The sequence below is a fragment of the Acipenser ruthenus genome, chromosome 24, assembly GCF_902713425.1.
Source record: "Acipenser ruthenus chromosome 24, fAciRut3.2 maternal haplotype, whole genome shotgun sequence".
Classification (NCBI taxonomy): Eukaryota; Metazoa; Chordata; class Actinopteri; order Acipenseriformes; family Acipenseridae; genus Acipenser; species Acipenser ruthenus.
The window spans coordinates 1,104,524-1,123,415 of record NC_081212.1 but is presented as its reverse complement, the minus strand read 5'-3'; the positions used below and the strand labels follow the sequence as shown (position 1 = coordinate 1,123,415).

At 42.1% G+C, this 18,892-nt stretch overlaps 1 protein-coding gene across 10 annotated transcripts in view; it reads left to right on the top strand.

Annotated features, from left to right (window-relative positions):
- The window catches only part of LOC117964284 (RNA-binding protein Musashi homolog 2), a 159,462-nt gene that overhangs the window by 96,329 nt on the left and 44,241 nt on the right, over positions 1-18,892 (top strand). For all 10 annotated transcript variants that reach the window (XM_058997878.1, XM_058997876.1, XM_058997872.1 and 7 more), the window contains exon 8: positions 12,846-12,928. In XM_058997878.1, coding sequence (XP_058853861.1) covers positions 12,846-12,928 — 83 coding nt within the window. The remainder of the gene's footprint in view (positions 1-12,845; positions 12,929-18,892) is intronic.

Below are 18,892 nucleotides of genomic sequence, written 5' to 3'. Positions count from 1 at the left end.
GCTGCAGCTAGGAAGCGGCTGGGCTGACCCTGGCCCGTTTGATCTGAGCCAGGCTCGTCGTATGATGGAGAGGTTTAGAAATGCTGGCCTCGTGCTTCGTGAGCCTAACTATAATCAGTTTTGCATTGCCCTATAGAATGAACTAATTTTGCTTCATAAAGTCAAATAAAACCTGCTGAATAATGTTACGTTAGCATATTGAATTACACACCGCTTTGTAGTTTTTCCATATACTTAACGAAAAACGGACACATTGAAAAATGTGTACTGCTATTATGGCTTCCGGTACACATTTGCAATATCATTTTGTAGTTTTTTTGATTACACAGTGTTAAATAAAATCTCAAAATTATGTTCATACAGTTTTTTTTTATATATATAAATTGTCTCAATCCTAAATTGCTAGGTGATACAAATCGTTTGGCCCCAGCTGTATATCTAAATAAAAAAACAAGCAGCAGCTTAATGAAGTGGCCCCATTTCCTCCTCCGCCTGCCTGCCTCCTGTCTGCCTGCTTGGGGAATTTGAAGACTGATGATCTGCCGGTGTGTGTGTGCGTGTGTGTGTGAGTGTGTGTGTGTGTGTGTGCGTGTGTGTGTGTGTGTGTGTGTGTGTGCGTGTGTGTGTGTGTGTGCGCGTGTGTGTGTGTGTGTGTGTGTGTGTTTTTCTTTTTTCCCCCCTTTTCTCTGTTTGTTTCAAGTGCTTCAGACAATTGCTTTGTAATTGTATAGAGAGATAAGACTCCTTGACACTGGACACCCCTGGGCTGTGCAGGAGGAAATAAATCAGAAAAAGGATAATTGCACCTTGAAACTTGCCGACGCCTCTGTGATCTTCGCATTGCAAGCCAGGTATTGAGTTTGAGCCAGCCTGGGATTTAGTATAAACTTCATTGCCTCCTTCTTCTTCTTCTTCTTCTTCTTTTTTATTTTTTCTTCTTCTATTTAAGTGTATAACATTTCTGGCTTCTGCAGCGAAGGTGGAATTGATTTGATACACATAAGATTGTCAGAAGAGGAGGGACGAGTTGGTGTGTTTCTTAATGTTCTCTGATTTAAAAATAAAAGTCTGCTGGCCAAGTTTTAAATTGATTTATTTAACTTTGGAGAAGCACCTTTTTGTTTTGCATCTTTTGATAAAGTAAGGAAAAGAAAAAGAGCTTGGTACGTAAGAGCTGGAATGACCCAGTTACATTTTCTTTGCGTTCGAAATCATAAACAGTTTTTCTTCCTCCCCCTTGCTTAATCAGGGACTGCTTTTGTTGGCGTTTTGAAAATCACTTTTGAAATTGCAATGTAATTAGGTTGTGCGCAGAGGCAGTGGAAGCTGCTTCGCTGGCAGCGTGCCTCCTTATACCTCGCTGGTAATGAGCTGTCAGAGTGGCAGTGTGCTCGTGACAGCACGCTGAAGCAGGACTACTGGGGGTCCTGGACTCGCTCGCTTATTGCAAGAGGGGCATGCATTTTTGGAGCTTGTGAAAATCGCCGGATGGGCATCACTAGAGACTCTGTATCCACAGAACAGACTGCCCAGGGCTGGAAGCACCACCAGTTTATTCCCCTCCGACAGCTCCGCTCACCGCAAGTGGGAGCCTTAACCGCTATACAAAAGAGCCGGGCTCATCTGCATTCGTGGCTCTAGAGCTTTCCAGCTCCTCTCATCTCAGCGACAGGGGACTGAATCCATACCCGCAGTACACCGCACAGCCCTGCATGTTACAGAAGCCAAACCCATAGCAGCCTTCAAACAGCTTCCTTGCCCCTGTGCCACATCACCCCTGCTGCACCTGGCTGTCTTTTGGTTTGGCTTGTTTTTTTTCTTCCCCCAAGTATATTCTTTAGGAGTAAATGTTAGCAGATTTACTTCTTGTTTCAGCCCATTTGATCTTAACCCTTTAATATATTAATGTATAATAATAATAATAATAATAATAATAATAATAATAATAATAATAATAATAATAACAATAATAATAATAATAATCTTTTTAAAAGATTTTATAACGAAAGGTAGTCTTTTTTGGGATGCCTACTCTTTATTTTTTCTTTACCCTTGTGTACTAATCAAAGGTAATCAAAACGTCTCCTATTTGCTTACATCGCCACGAGCCTGCATTGCATGAGTTGCTCATTCTTTTACCTGTGTCTTCCCTTCAGCTACAAAGAATAAACACGTGCAGGTCTGCAGTGTGTGCGACAGCAGCTAGGCTGCTTCTAACTAGGACACTAGAATTGATGGCCCGTTGCTGTCGAGTGACCTAGATATACAAACCTGGACAAAATGGTGCTTCAGTATGGGAGCTGAGCTGAGCTACCCAGCAACAAGCTTTCTGTAAAGGATACAGACAAAAGCACCTGCACCTCCTGACAGCCGTGCAGCAATATTATTCCAGTGTGTCCTGTGGGTCTTCCTTTCAAAGTATCTCATAATAATAGTAATGATAATTCTGTAGTAATATGCAGTAGTATATACTGTAATACCAACAGTATAATAACTGTAATAGTGATCATTTCTAGTAGTAGTGTAATAATATAAATGATGATCCTATTGATGATGATAATAATTTTAATAAGCTGAAAAACATTTGTCTGATGCCACCGTTTTCCTCAGTGATTTCGTCTTCACGCGTTTACAGCATAGACATCGCTGGGAGTCCCAGGGGAGGGAATGTGTATTGGAGTTTATTGTGCAGATCTCTCTCCAGCCTCGGTGCTGCTGTTGTTGTTTTTTCATACTCTCTGCGAGAGGGAGAGGGAGAGGGAGAGGGAGAGGGAGAGGCAGACTGATCCTCCAGTGCCACTTTGTTAATGAGTGACGCTTGACTTTGTGGGGGACATTTCGAAACTTTTAAACAACAAACAGTTTAACCAGGAACGACTTAATGCTTCACCTGACTGCGTTAAGAGCTGGTTTGTGTTCCGTCGATAAACCTGTGCTGCTGCACAGCATGTGACCTGCCGGAGCCCCCTCCCCACAGTCTGACAGGTTCTAAGAGGCTTACAGCTTGTTTCAGCATTAGAAGACTCTTCGTGTTGCAGGTGCCAACAGCCACCTTGTTAAATGTGTTATTTTATGGCTCGAGAATGCAAACCTGTAATCCACTTCTAATCTGCTTAACATGAGCACCCTGTAAACCTGCTTTATCCAACAGAGGGGGGGGGGGGAAAAGACACTTCAAATTAGATGTGGACGCATACTAGCAGTGTGTTGGTATGACCTGATTTTTTTTTAATTTTTACATTAGGAAGTACCATTAAAAGCAGAGCTTCGGTGAGGCTAACCGGTTGTAATTAGACAGACAGGGTCATCATACCTCACACGCTTGTCAAAAGAGCAATTACATGTAATTACAGTGCTAATCAGTGAGGCCAATGCCTCCTCGAAATGGGCGAGATGTGAACACATTAGCCACATATCGTTTCAAAAACACTCTTTCACCAGGCGATTCAGACATTGAGCTAAGCTCTGTGTAGTAGCTAGTTAAAGCACAGGGATGTAGACCTGTTTGATAGAGTACAATGCAGCACAATACATTGGTGAAGTTTATTTCGTGACCAGCTTTTCCTGGCGCTAGTCAATGGCGCTTGGTTAGACCAGTTTATTTATTTATTTATTTATTTATTTATTGATTGATTGACGGGGACAAGGTAACAACATGAATAATAAGAACCGCTCTGGTTCTACTGCAGGAGTTTGAATTGGATTATAGACTGCTCCGGGATCTTTTAGCCAATCGGAGCGCACGTTTCTCCTTCTGTATTCCATGACACACAGAAACCTTATTCATGACATGGACCGTGCTGCTTTCAGTTTTTACCATGCTGTAAATAAATGAATACAAAAAATAATGCTTGAGGCACCTCGGAATTCTATTCAACTGCAAAGTCTGTTCAAAACGATGACATCACAATGGGCCTCGCAGCTCAGCCACCTGACAGTATTCTGTTCATCAGCCTTATCCCTCTTCAGTGAAATTTGCACTGGACTAAATAAAAGTTGGTAATGATTAGAAAACAAGTATAGCTTGATTTTTAACTTGTGTATTAATAATAAAGCAGTATATAATATAGTTATGGGACCAGTGAACGCCTGTGTCTGTGTTACGTTGACACTATAAGGCAGACTTTGAAAACCATAAACCAGAAGTCTGCCTGTCACTTCCACAAACCTGATTATGAATCTGAGGCTCCATCAGATTATTTAGTAATGTATTTTCTTAACATGTCGTGCCAATTACTGTCTTTGAAAAACCGTTCAGCGCGCCTTTCTCCTCGCTACGCCCTGTGTAATTAAAGCTGAAATTGTTGTGATGCCCACATAATCATATGAATTTGTTTTTGGGCGAGAGGGTTGAAATTGGACTTGTTGCCTCACTGCCTGTGTGAGTTTGTAGCCTTGTGAAGTTATGTATTCTGAACAAAGAACTGTCAGAATGAATTCAGTTCAAAACATTTGCACATATGGTGTTCGATTACTGGCCCCGTCAGACCCAATCAAGGGGAGATGGATGTAATAAAACATTCATATAAATAGTTAAAGAACAGAATAAGATAAATGTCCACTGTGCAATCTGGAAAGATGGCTCAATCTGTCTGGAGAAGGGAGGTTATTTTTAGATTCCTGGGGGGTGTGTGTGTGTCTGAGGTCTCGGTGTGTCTGCTGTGGGCTGCTGCAGGCCGTGCTACTGTGTTTAGTGAAATGGAAGCCTTTCTGTTGATGTTGATCTGCCTTCCCACAAATTCAGCAAAGGGGCAAAAAAAAAAAAAAAAAAAAAGGTTTGGGGGTTGAGCATCTAAGTTCCTGCGCAGGAAAGGGGTTCTAGTTCTGTCCATAAGAGGTTGAGGGGGACGGGGGCATATCGTAGCTCTCCTGGGAGACTATCTGTGGTCTTTTTGGGGGACAGAATGAACATTTCCAGGTGTAACAGCAAGGTACAGTGTGTTAGCTGTAATAATAATAATAATAATTATTATAATAATAATACCACTTTCTTTTTCTTTTTTTTTTGTAAGTGGCTTGTTTTCGGTGATGCAGAAGCTCCTTCACAGCCCCTGCTCCAGTGGTTTTATCTGCATTTTATTTTCCTTCATCCTTAATTGCCAGATAAAGGCAGGCAGGCAGCAGCTTTCTCAAAGGGGTTAAAGAGGGTGACCCATAAATAATATTAATGGGCTCTCTCCATCAAAACAGCTTTTACCGAGAGCGCTGAAGACGTGCATTACAGATTGAGAATGGATTGAGACTCTGGAGAGAAGTCAGCCTTTATCTCCAATGTGAAATACATGGGGAAACGCTGCACAACTATATCCCTGAATAGCTATTGATTTATTTAATGCATGCAGGTACACAGTCAGGGGTACCATAACATTACCAAAAGAAAGGCATCTGTTTTTCGTTAAAATGCCTGTATTAAATATTGAAATGTTTTTTTTTTTTTTTTTTTTTTTTTTTTATTTTGAGTCCAGACATAAAGCACAGTCACACATGTGTTATTTTAAAGAGAAGGCACATTTAAACTAAACCGTGTGTGTGTGTGTGTGTGTGTGTGTGTGTGTGTGTTAAACCTAGAATCATTGCTGGTGCAGCTTCTGCTTGCCTGGCAGTGTTTTATCAGGAGATGTGCTGTATGAACCGGGGTCAGGACTGATGAGGAGGAAGAGGGAGAGCTATGTTGCAGTGAAGAGAATTCAGCGTGACCCTGCCCGGGGGCTTGCTGGGATCCGTCTGTATTTCCTGTTCGTAACCTGAAACGGTGTTTCCGATGACAGCTGTGTGTTCAGGTGGAATTAGTCTCGGTGTGGACTTGATGGCCGTTTTGTTGAAGTGTTTGACGTCTGTGATCACGACCGGGCACCGGAACGATCCTGTTTCACATTGTAAGCGGAGGGGGTGCACTGCACAGTATCCCATTGCCTTGCTCGGCTGCAGAGAGAATGGAAAAGCACGTTAAAGCAGACCACTGGTTTCAGTACTGGGAAATGCCATGCAATTGAAATGCAATTCACACGCCGCGGTACAGTGCGCTAGTATATTGATCATGATTTCATGTTTCATGTTCTTTTAAGCAGATTTCATCAGCTCTGCTGTTTTGATTTCACTGTCTGATGCTCCTGCTTCTAGTCAGATAGGGCGACGGGTTTAAGCCTCGCGTGGGGGGTGATATTAAAGTGACCCACAGTCACACTCCCTTCCACCTCCCAGTGCTCTGGAGCAATCAGACACGATTATACTGCTGCTCACCGCTGTATTCCATATGCAGAGCTCTGACACTGGTTAAATATTTAATGAAAAAAACAAACTTGTGTTTAAACTCTAGACTATTGGCATCCCTGAGCTGGATTTAGAGAGTTGAATTTCAGGGTTTGTACCCTGAGCGATGAGTTAAGCTGCTAGCCCCCCCCTCCCCAAAGCATGGGGAGAGGGGACAGAATGCAAAGTGCGGAGAGTGGTTCTTTTGAAAACGAGTGTGCTCGCTCTAGTCTAAAGGCTTGGATAATTCTCTTCAAATAAAAGAGAGAGTAGAAAAGCAGAGGGACCGAATTGTAAGCTGTCTCGGTTTCTTGTTGACTAATGATTTGAAATCCACAAGCAAACCAATTCCGTTTTTGTTTGTGTGAGTGAGTGTCTAAAAAGCCAGACAGTTCCTCGCTCTGATTGAGTGCTGTAGCGGTTTTGCCTGGGGCGTGAATCAAATCGAGCTGAGATAGGGGGATTACTCAGCGTCTGGAGCACAACACAGGCTTCTTTAAAACAGCTTTTTATTATAATATACATTAATTAACCCAGAAACCAGGCAGTGCTAATGACAATTCCCTGGTCTGAAATATCTGCTGATAGTGGTATTCATTTTATAAATCACTTCATATTTACATTTATAGTAATGATGAGCTGTTTGTTTTTTACTTTTCAGTTCCCACTGCTCTGCGATATACCAGTGTAATGTTGGCACCATCCGCAGTTCAGTAAATAATGACCTCAAATCAACACCTGGAACGAATAGCAATATACCATTTCGTGAGCCGAGATTAGGTCGGACAAATCTTATGGATTACCCAGCCTCTATGGATAGTGTCCCTAATCAATAAACTGTGTGCGTTTTGACCAATATTGCACCTGAGCAGATCAAAGCTACAGTGTGTGTGTTTGTTTCTGACTCTCCAGTGACCTTTCTCCATTTCTCCAGCTGAGAGTGCCCCCCCCATGACCCCCCTCTCTCTGATTCCAGCTCGCAGCCACTTAGCTACCAATCTCATCAGCCACCGAGATGGGTAGAGGCAGCTTTTAGAGTGCTGTCTCTGGCTAAAGAAAAGCCTTGCCTTTTTAAAAGTCGTAATTAGCAGCTGCTACTTTTGGCCAGGTTACGTCTGTACTGTAAACGTGTAAGAGGGGTTGCAAGCAGTAGAAGATACCGGTCTAATAGCAGCAGCAGCACTGAAATTACAAGAAGCCTTGCATCCGAGCAGTTTCCAATACAAGCATTTTCATAATTAGCGTGACACACACTGGTGACATCAAACATGAAGTCAGTCTTTTCCCTTAGACACTTGATGCCTGCCAGCAAGGAATATAAAATTTAAAAGCGAAAATCGCTAGGAAACTAGAACAAAACAAAATAGCGTGTGTGTCATATATATATATATAATATATGTACACACACACATAAAGCAAACATACAGTGACGGGAGGCTGTAAAATAGTCCTTTTTCATTCCCTGTTTAGACACTTTTTCCCCTCAATTAAATGTCTTTGGCCAGTGCTGTTTAAAAGTACCTGTGCTGTCAGCCCTGCTATCGATCTCGCTCTCGCTTCCAGGTGCCTCTTCGCTTGCCGAGTTACTTTTTTTTCCTTTCAGATTAAAGGGATGTGTGAATAATGCAGAAACCTGCATCAATTGGGGCTGATCTATTTTATCGACTTGTCTTGAAAGCATCGGTTTGCTGTTTCCCAGCAGCTGCTGTCCTGGAGTGCACAGAGCTACTCTAACAAAGAAATGATCACCAGGCTGGCAAGCCAGTCCTCTTGATAAAAATATATATATAAATACAGATTAAACCAGCAACAGCCTGACTTGTATTGCTTCTGTTTATAGTATCTGTGCTCATTATTAATTCAATAGTAAGAGCACTCGTTTATCAAGGAGACGAAAAATGTGTGGACAAGTTGCAATCACAAGTTGAAGAGATATTTCAAATACCGAAGTACTGAAAGAAATAACACAGCACTCATTATAGACATCCCAGGCAGAATCCGAGACATGATGGGGGTAAAGCGATCCATTAGCAAGCAAACATTGCAGCGTAGGACATCGAAGACAAAACTAAATGAGTAGTTGCCCAGTGCAGTCCACAGCCTCGCCAGCACACCATGCAGTGTGGTCAGCGGTGAGAGGTCCTGTGGTCTTCACCCACAAGGGAGATGTTTCGTGCCTTGACAGATGATTCATTTTAAATGTACATGCTTTTTAAGTTTAGGAAATAGGTTTGCTAGCAGAGGTTTCTGAAGACGTTCATCTCGCCTCTCCTGTCCTGTTGGTTTCTATAGTATTAGAGTTTGACAAACATTCGGAGCACTTCATAATAAAATAGAATACAATTCCATTCTTTTTACAACATTCTATAGAATTTCACAACACTCTGCAGATTGTAGAACCCATCCAGGCTGACAAGCCATTGGAGCATATTGGGAGCCAAGGCAACCATGGAATGGAATCAACAGTGGAATACTCCAGTAACCGTTCCCATGACAGATGAGCAATGAGGTCATCATTTCTACCCATGCAGAACTTTTCAGGAGAGAAATGTAATGACACCAATCTTGTGCAAGACTGCATAGGAGTGAAAATGTCTCCTCTGTGATTTGAAACCTGTCTAGACCTACTTCTACACTATATATATATATATATATATATATATATATATATATATATATATATATATATATATATATATATATATATATATAAAACACCATGTAATTCAGCAACATTCAGCACAGTAGCAGAGAGGTCCAGCACTAAAGTGCTTTTACTAGAAGTGCATGTAATGATAGTCCTCTCTCCGTTCCCCCCACACGGTGGTAGCGAGAGGGTATAAAGACTCGAAGCGTCTGCTTTCTCATCTTTTTATTCCATCAGGAGGTGTGAAGTCACGGGGAGTTCAGTCGAGTCCTGTTCTCCAGTCTTTTTCTCTGCTGCTCGAGTGAGGTGGGAAACGGTTAAACCCGGCTGTTAGTTTATACCTGCCTCTAGCGAGATGAGAAAGGAAGTCGACAGGCACTTGCATATAGAGGTGCCAAATCATTATTACACACAACACCCAACCCTGGTCCTGGGGACCCCCTGTGTCTTCTGGTTTGAATTTGATTGATTTGCGCTGTTAAAGATTCTGCTCTAGAATCCACTACAGCCAACCCTAGTGTTCCGGTATTCCAAACCTTCCTGTATTGGAATGTCCAGTAATTTGGGATTCATTTCAGGTCTGAGATTTTTATCCTTACTGGCTATTAAAAGTTATTCTCATTTCTAAATCCCAGCGAAAGTAGAAAATTAATTCAAGAACATAAAAGAAAGCTATTAACCTTAACGACAAACAAATGACCAGCAGCTCCAGAGACTGTGTTCTTATAAAACGTTTTTAGTTTCTCTTATAAAAGGTATTCGTTTCCAGAGTGATAATCAGCCTCAGTAATGCCATCAGTTTTGAGTTTAGTTTGTTTTATAATGGATTAAAATTGCTGGTAGCAAAAGTGGCTTTTCAAGCAAAGGTCACCCGCAGACTCATTGATTTTGCATTTTAATTTTATTTGTGAGCATTACCAACAGGGATCTGCATTAAACATGTTGAATCGCTTTGCCTCTAAAGAGTCTGCAAATGTTTAAGTGTCAGCTGATTCCCTTGGAGACCCTGATGCTAATAAGTGTTAGATGCAATCCACTCAGCCAGGGCTATTGGGTAATAGTAAGTAACACTTATTATTGTGCCAGAGATTGCAAGTGTCTGAGTTCCTGTTTCAAAACTCAAGTGTATAGTAAAAAAAAAGCCCATCTCTGGACATGGTTTAAAAAAAGGTTTCTTTCACTTTGTAAAATCAGATCTTAACAGTCTGTGCTGTAGCTATCACAACTGCTTTTGTTTTAAAAAGAAAAAAAAAATAGAAAAAAATAAATAAATAATAATAATCAAAAAACAAACAAAAAAAAAACCATACAGTATTCATGTCAAATTTTATATTCTGTCTGGACCAGACTGTCACCCTGGCTCGATCTGGGGTGCGGTGGTTCTGTCTGGACCAGGCTGTCACCCTGGCTCGATCTGGGGTGCGGTGGTTCTGTCTGGACCAGGCTGTCACCCTGGCTCCATTGGAAGCATATTTTCCACGGCAGGCCCTACAGCCATGAGAAATTGTCCTTGACAGCCGATTTGTTGGATGTCGGAAGTCTCATTGGCTGCTGCCTGGTGATTATGAAGGCAGAATTGGATTGAGGCAGACGGTAAGCGAAATGCATCTCATTTCAGCGACCCTCACAACTTATTGTTAGGAAGGCCAGGGTTGGGAATGACACGTGCCGAGTGGTTCTCTCCAGAAATGATTTTGCAGGAGCCATCATGGGATGAATGGATGATCGTTCTTTACGTGCAGCGTGGAACAGCTGCTCCGAGATATTGCAACTGCTTTCCCTGCAAACTAGCCTTGAGAAGCCATACTAACACCTTTTACAAAATAAAACCTTTCATTTGCATGCATTTAAAAACGGGCTGCTTGGAAAGCTCTGCCCCTGGATCAGTTTGGATTGCTGTTGAGGTTCTTAAGCAGGGCTCCTTTTGCTTTTACTAGCTGACACACACATACTGTATGGAATACTGGAATACTAGCTCAGAATTAAAAGCAATTGATAATCAACGGCCTACTCGGTGTGTTCTTGGTCTGTTTCCCCGAATTTGAGAGATGTGCCTCTCTGGGCAGCTCTTAGACAGTGCGTTTGCCCTTCGTTAATAACTGATATTTACGAGGAGGGTGACTGGTGTTTTCTGGGTGGTTGTTGTTTTTTGGTGTGATATCTCTGCACCCTCACTCAGCCACAGTACTTATCTTGGCTCAGCTTATCAGAGCTGTGTTCTGTTATCTTTTCTTATCATCCCAAGTGTCAGCCACAGCCTGTCAGCTACCTTCACCCCTTAGCCAGCGTTATCGGACTGAATGAGCACAAATCTCGTTTCAGCTTGTGTTCGTCTACAGATAAAATACCATTAACCTTTGTGGTATTTTTTTATTTTACTACTCAACTCAACGTTCCTTAACGGTGTAAGATTCCAAATTCTGTGTGTATATATATATATATATATATATAGTACAAAGCTTTTCTCAAAACTATTCTTGGATTATCACAGCAGTATCTGTGTGGCTCTGGAAATTACATATTGAAAATTGAAGTTAGTAATGCTGATCGTAGTGCTATAATTGAGTATAATTGAGCTGTTTCTCTTCCCAAACCGTATTTTATACATTATTCTTTAACCTTTTTTTCTTTTAATACAATTAAAATATGTAAATACAAATGTAACCTCAGTTATTTATTTTCACTTGGGCTGTTGATGCTGAATAGCTGTAGCAAGTCACCAGATCCGAGTGTTTCTTATTATTTATTTCTTAGCTGACGCCCTTACCCAGGGCGACTTACAATTGTTACAAGATATCACATTATACATTATTTCACATTATACAGATATCACATTATTTTTACATACAATTACCCATTTATACAGTTGGGTTTTTACTGGAGCAATCTAGGTAAAGTACCTTGCTCAAGGGTACAGCAGCAGTGTCCCCACTGGGGATTGAACCCACAACCCTCTGGTCAAGAGTCCAGAGCCCTAACCACTACTCCACACTGCTGCCCCTTCTTACTGAGTGTAATACTGGCACAGCGAATGGGTCAGCTCCAAAGGGAGGAGGGGAAAGGGTTCAAAAGAAAATCCCATCAAATGCATGAAATATCTGGGATATGCAGGGCTCACATTTACATAAAAATAACTGCTTGTTATACAGCAACATATCAGTGAAGGAAATACAGAATAGTTTTTTAATGAAATTCAGATGCTGGGCCCAGCTTCATGAATCTCATTAAATGGGTTTTGTACTGTGTTGTGTTTTGTTTGTCTCCCTTTTGTCCCGTACGGAGGCCCGCTCATAATAATGCTGGGCTAGAGCAAGCTCTGAGATTTCATCATTTTAATGGTGAAAAAGAATGTGTATGTATGTATACACAACGCTAACATTATTACCAAGAAAAGGATCAGTTGATGTAAATGTGCTGTAATGGGATGTAAAATAGATACCCTGTTTTAAGGGAATGTTTTAGGATAGATGTGTGCATGTATTCTATGATTGTGATGAACACAGGTTTTATTTACAGATCCTATTCAAGCAGATGAACAACGCATTCTCGTATCTTAAGATAATATCTTCATGGTGGGATATTAACTATGCAGTTTGGGGTCGAACTTCCCAACAGGTTACCCCTTGAAAGTAGTAATGGATTGAGTAGCTCACTGGTTAGAGCTCTGAGTTGCTGTGCAAGAGGATGTGGGTTCAAGCCCCAGCACAGGTGCCTGGTGTAGCAGAATGCACAGAAGCTTGTCAGACGGTCTTTCCTGACTCAATATAACTGGTTTTGTGTTACAATATAACCTTTAGCATCGGCACCACCAACATACCTGGAGTTATTTTTAATTATTCTAACGTGCATGCAGACAATTCCTTCAAAATCTAATCTCTCTCTCTCTCTCTCTCTCTCTCTCTCTCTCTCTCTCTCTCTCTCTCTCTCTCTCTGTCTTTCTCTCTGGCAGGATTTGGATTCGTAACTTTCGAAATAGAAGATGTGGTGGAAAAAGTCTGTGAAATTCATTTTCATGAAATCAATAATAAAATGGTAAGTCGGTTTCACTTCTATAAATTTTTCAATGCGGCCAGATTAATATTTTATTTTCTCTTTAGCAGAACACTAATAATAGTAGGAAAGCCATTATGCAGAGACACTCAGGGCGGTCTCTCTCAGAAGCGCTCTGCGGTTCGCTGCCTCCATGTCCTGTGCGCAGGCCAGGGTGAAGAGGCTCTGAGAAGCTGTGCTTCGGTAGGACAATACCTCCCGAGAGTCAGCATCTCGTTTTGGTTTATGCCCGTCCTTTCGGGCACGGCCAGCCTGTTTATTAAATATTATACTTTTATTTTGCTTCCCAGTGTCTGTGTGAGCAGCTTTTTTCCACATTTTTTGTTTCACGACTTCTTTGAGAGAAGTTTAATGCCTCCTGTGGACACGTTTAAAATTGCAACACGGCGCAAATTTGAAATATAAACTGTTAATGTTAAAAACTTAGCAACAAGCAACGCAAAATAATTGAGCCTCGCTGTGGTGTTAACAGTAACATCGGGGTTCATGCACCCCCGGTAATGCTGGTCTTGGTCTCGAAGTGAGCTAGTCAAAGATTAGTACTAGTAAACAGTTTTATTTTATTTACACCAAAAAAATGAGTGCAAATATCTAGTCTGACTCTCTAGGGCCTGAGCTTTTTATACTTTGAGGATTTTACATTGTAGATGGGTGTGTGAACTGAAGCCAGAGCAGCAGTCCTGACCTCTGTGACGAGGAGCGAGGATATTAGTATTTTTTAAGATTTTCACAGAACTGTTTAATTGCCGTATAAGAGCATCAGGTGTGTAAAGTATGGTAACTTGTTTTTTTTTTTTTTAACTCTGCAGCTCTGCCTCCTGTACTGTAGCTAGCTGTCTAGTTAAATTAGGCTGCTTGGGAACTGTATGCACTTCAGTAACAGCTGGTGAGGGGAGAGAAAAACAGACTGTATATTTGAAACATTTCCTTCTCATACCGACAGTTTGTCTCTTGATAAGTGAAAGTAAATGATGTTGTTGTTTTTAATTTCTTTTCCTTTGTATTGCAATCAGAAAACATTCTTGTAAATGTAAATGGTGCCCCTGCGCCTGGCTCTGTATCCCAGGAGAGTCAGAAACAGCAGGATCCTCGTCGGTCACTAGCAATACTTCATGAAGAGCACAAGCAAATGATAAACTAAAAAGCCACTGTGTTTAATAATTAGCAGCTACAACGTTTAGGCTTCAGATAGAAACGTTGTAGCTAATTATTGAGTCGCTGAGTTTGCAGGTGATCAGTTACTTTTCTTCATTATTTATACAGACACACACTGTATCTCATCTGTTTCAGAAACACACATGTGCCCTGGATGAAGGCCCCTATTCACTCTGCTTGTAAATTCACTCATAGAGTTCGTACTGTTGAAGAGCATAAGCGCCTCCCCAGGCAGCATCAGCCTGGATATTTGACTTGCTAATTATTTTGTATTAAAAGGCAGTAATGATGTACTCCATTCTTTGGAACATCTGAACAATTGTAGATCCACCATTTACTGCCATTGCTGCAGCTGCCACATGTGACCCAAATTATTATTATTTTAATTTTAATATACAGTACTAATGCTGTCTGATTTGTAATGGTTTTTAAATTCTGCAAACGCTAGCGTGCAGTCACTTGTTGCCTTTCTGCGCGCCTTCTTTAGAAACGCTGTCGGAACGTTCAGCACGTCTCGGACTACTGTATTTCAGCCCTTTTAAAAGCTCTGTCAAAACATTGCCCGATCCTCTTTCTAGAAGACGGAGGGCGTTTTGACTGATGAGGGGCAAACACTAGACAGGCAGGTTAAGATAAATATGTCTGAATGCCTCCTCCCCTGGTGTACACAAAAGGTGGGCTTTATTACAAAAATATCCACGTGTTCAAACGCATGCGGTTTGTGGATATATGTTACTGGCAGTGATTTGATATGAGCAGTACATTTAGCTGCAGTTTCCTTCTTCAGAGGTGTTTGTGATCTTTCCTTTGAAGACAGGCTCCTGCGTGTGTGTGTCTGTCGGGGTGAGGTCTCTCTAAGTGGGGATCTAAACAAACTGGATAATCAACAAAGTATGTTTTTATGATTTTATGACTTCTTAGCTGTGGAAACCTAACTTCTGTTCTTCTGTTTTAAAGCCGTGGAATGCAAACCGCATTTGCATGGTTTTCAAATTGAACTTGACAGCCAGGAAGTCAGCAAGCTGTAATACAAATGACTCATGTAAAGCAGCAATACAGTCTAACAAAATAAAACACCGAAGGCAAGAAGTGCTACGTGTCGGTGCAGTATCGTTTTATAACCAGGGCAGAAGATTGGCATGCTCTCGTAGAACAGCAAGACCCGACCGAGAAGGCTCGCAAAAACATGGACTACAATAAAACCCTCAGAGATGATAGAATTACAAGAAACAAAGTATACAGCGCCCGGTGTCGCTGCCCACAGTTTATTTTTTATTTTTTATTTTTTATCAACAAACTAAAAGGAATTAAATTCTCAAAACAATAAAATTCCCCAAATTAGTCATGGAGCCCACGCAGCTGCTTCCCAGACGAGCACAGAGCCGTCCAGGAGCGAGTGCAGATTGTGACGAAGCACATCCAAAACACTTTTTTTCTTTGTTCTAATAAAATAGGTTTGTCCTGTTGGGGACGCATGAGTGGCTCCTGACAGCGTTTCTGTGGTTGAATATAGATTTCTGTGTCATACGCAAAATAGCTGTAAGCGTATCAATAATGCAGCAGGGCCCCCGAGTCTCTCATGTCATTTGATTCAAGTTGCTGTGAATTATGCTTCGCTGTTAAGTTGAGGGGTTTCTTACCTCTAGGTGACAGAGTAGCAGTTTTGTACCAGGAAGCTTGGCTAACGAGATGGAATGTTTTGTCGGATTTGACCTTTTCCTGCCTCGCGTGTCTGTGAAATGAATGTTTGGCTGTGATTTCTCCTGCGTCACGCAAAAAAACTTCTTTGAAAGATGCACCAGGACGTTACGTTGACCGAGCAGGGGCCTGACAGTATGAGCGACTGGCTTTTTAATTCTGTTAATACCCCAGTTGCTTTGTCATCGTGGGCTTTTCCGTCACTTCAAAGCTATTGGAATGTTCATATGGCTCTGTTGTGCATTCTATATTCCAGGCCCCTACAGTAATTGCATTGCACTGCAGGAGTGTTTTAGAAGCTACAAGTACCTGCAGTGAGGCTCTTGCCAGCAAACCAAGCCCAGCACAGATTTGTATTTAATACAAAGTGATGGATGACAGAGGCACCTTGAACAAGCAGTCTTAATCAGCCACAAGTGTTCAGTCCCAGTGGGGACATGTTAATTCAGGTTTTACTGTATTAGGAATACCTTGTTTGTTGAATGTGCTTTTTAACTGTAATTGGGTTACAGTGTGCTACTTGCTGCTTGATGTTGTGCAATGCAAGACGGCACTGTCTTAATGAGGGGAGGAAAATAAACCGCATGCTTCAGTCTCTATGCTTAACTTTAACTGTGGAAGACACACAAACCCAGAATTTCCCTGCCATGCAGCGAGCCAATGCCTCTTACTGGGGCGTGATTGTGATGTCACCGCCACATTCAGGAGGAATCGGAATCCCGTGGACCAATCAGTGGAGCCGTTCAGCTCCGGCAGTTTGCTGAGTGAAGCGCAGCAGAGTTCACCTCGCACATGATTGCTGTGTTACCAGGCTGGAAGAGGCCAGAGCTGACTCCTGTGCAATCCCAGCCAGCCTGAGCTGCCTCTCTCTCAGAGATCTGCACCTGTCTCCCTGAACAAAATAAATGGCCTGCTCTTCCACTGAGCAGCACAATAACACAGGTTTTGGAGACAGGCTGTTTGATGTACAGTCTGCAGGGAAACTTAAACTCCCGGCTTTCTGACATCTCTATCTCTGTGCGCTTCCCCTTGCATGCATGGCTTGTGCCGTATGTGTTTTTAATATACAGTATCGATGCAGCACAATATATGAAAATTCTTCTGAACGCTCTGTTAAGATAAAGGCTGTTGTGTAACATCCGCATTTGAAAGGATCTGTTGTTTTCCCCTAGGTGGTTGACGGAATCCAGTGTTTGTTAAAGGCTCTAATAAAATCCAGCTGTGTGTCCAATCCCTGGGGGGGGGGGGGTGCCTGTTGATCAAACTCTTTCCACTTCTCAGTGTGGTCAGATTTACCCACAATCCACTGCAATCCTGAAGATCAGAGCGCTCTATCAATTGTAAGCGTTTGTCATGCCTGAATAACCATCTCGTATGAATATACAGGCACGGAGCTACTGCCTGTCAGCTCACACAACACAGCATCGTTTCCTTTCCAATTATCCTTTATTTAGATACCCAGGAAACACACAACACAAGCTGGTGGTGTGTGTAACCTCGCCGCGGCATGCATTTAATCCCCTATTTTACTAAACTGGTAAATTACGTAAACCTGAAAATTGTTGCTTTCCTGGAGTCACCTGTAGAAGCCCAGCCGTCACACAGAGAAGGTCGTGTTTTAAAAACTCAGTGATTAGCCGTGTTGCTCTGCATCTGCTACCCAGACTTCTCTAATGACCATTGTGATGGAGGAAGGCACGCACATAGCCACCTACACAGAGAAACCTGCAGACTCACTGCTGTGCACCAGGCTCTGCTTCCTGTTAACTGACAGAGAGAGGGAGAGGGATGGAATAGGGCTGCAGCTGCTGGTGGAAACAGAACCAGTGAACTTGACATTTCTATAGCAGTGTGTGTAACGCACTAAAGCATCAGAATGCTTTGCGAAGCAGGTGTGTGCAGTACGAGGTGCAGTGACTGCACAAGGCACACCTCGTAGACAGCCTTTGGTATTTCAGCATTACGTGCAAGTGGGATTTATACTGATTTAAGATGCCCCGATTTGATCTGAAACCGAATTTTCCAAACACACTTCCTGTCTCCTTTTATGTTCGAAGTACTTGTAATGCAAACTTTGTTTTGGGATTGCTTACTTTAACTCCCCATCAAAAATCAGGAAACTTTTGTTTAAGAAAGAAACGATAAAAGTCCTGTACAAGACAAAAAAAATAAAAAATTACAATTACATTTTTTTATGTCTGAGCTGAGATGTTGTTTTTTTTTATGAGAACACCTTTTGTTTTTTTATTTTTTATTATAAGGAATGTTTCTTAATGTCTGTGTGTGAGGATCGTGCTTCGTTCGAAGTGATCGGAACTCCCATCGTGTCATCGTTGCAGCTTATTCCCCGCGCTCCGGACACAGCAGCAGATTAATAAACCATCTCCACTCGCCAGCCTTTCTACTCTGTCAGTGCTTGGCTTTCCAGGCACATGCCAGATCGAAATGGAGCGTTCTCCTCCTTCATCCGTTCAGAGACACATCAAACAGCCTCTTCATCCAGCTTCATCCTGTTTAGGAGACCCAGAAGCCTGTTACTTCCATAGATAAATGAAAATGCTGACAGCAGCCAGCAGGTGGGGGTACTTGTCAGGCAGGGAGTGAAAGGACAGCCATTACCGGCGAGGCCGGGGTGGCTCAGGATAATATATTGCCCAGCATGCTCGCCCCACGCCATCATGAGAACTCAAAGAATAGGGAGGTGTGTCTTTTCCTGCCAGAACCCTGACGTCGTCCCGACTCCTGCGTGCTTCTGATAGGGGCCCCATCGAGCCCCCCTTTATTGAAAGGATGCCCGATTGATTTTAGAGGCCCATGCCAAGTTTAAACAAGTTAGCAGCGTTTAGCCGGCTTCTTCTTTTCCTTTGTGTTGTCAAAGTCTGAGCAGAGCTAAAGAAGAAAAGTGCAGTAGATTTATTAGCCCCCAGGTGCTACTAGGTCTTGTGGATGACATCATTTCACCTTTTCAAAGGAAGTTCTGTTCTGTATTAAATGCAGCAGCTGAATGTGTCGATACGCAGAAGATGTTGATATCTCTGCAGTGATTAAAGTATCCCGTGGGGGGGAGTAGGGTTATAAACAGATTATTATTAT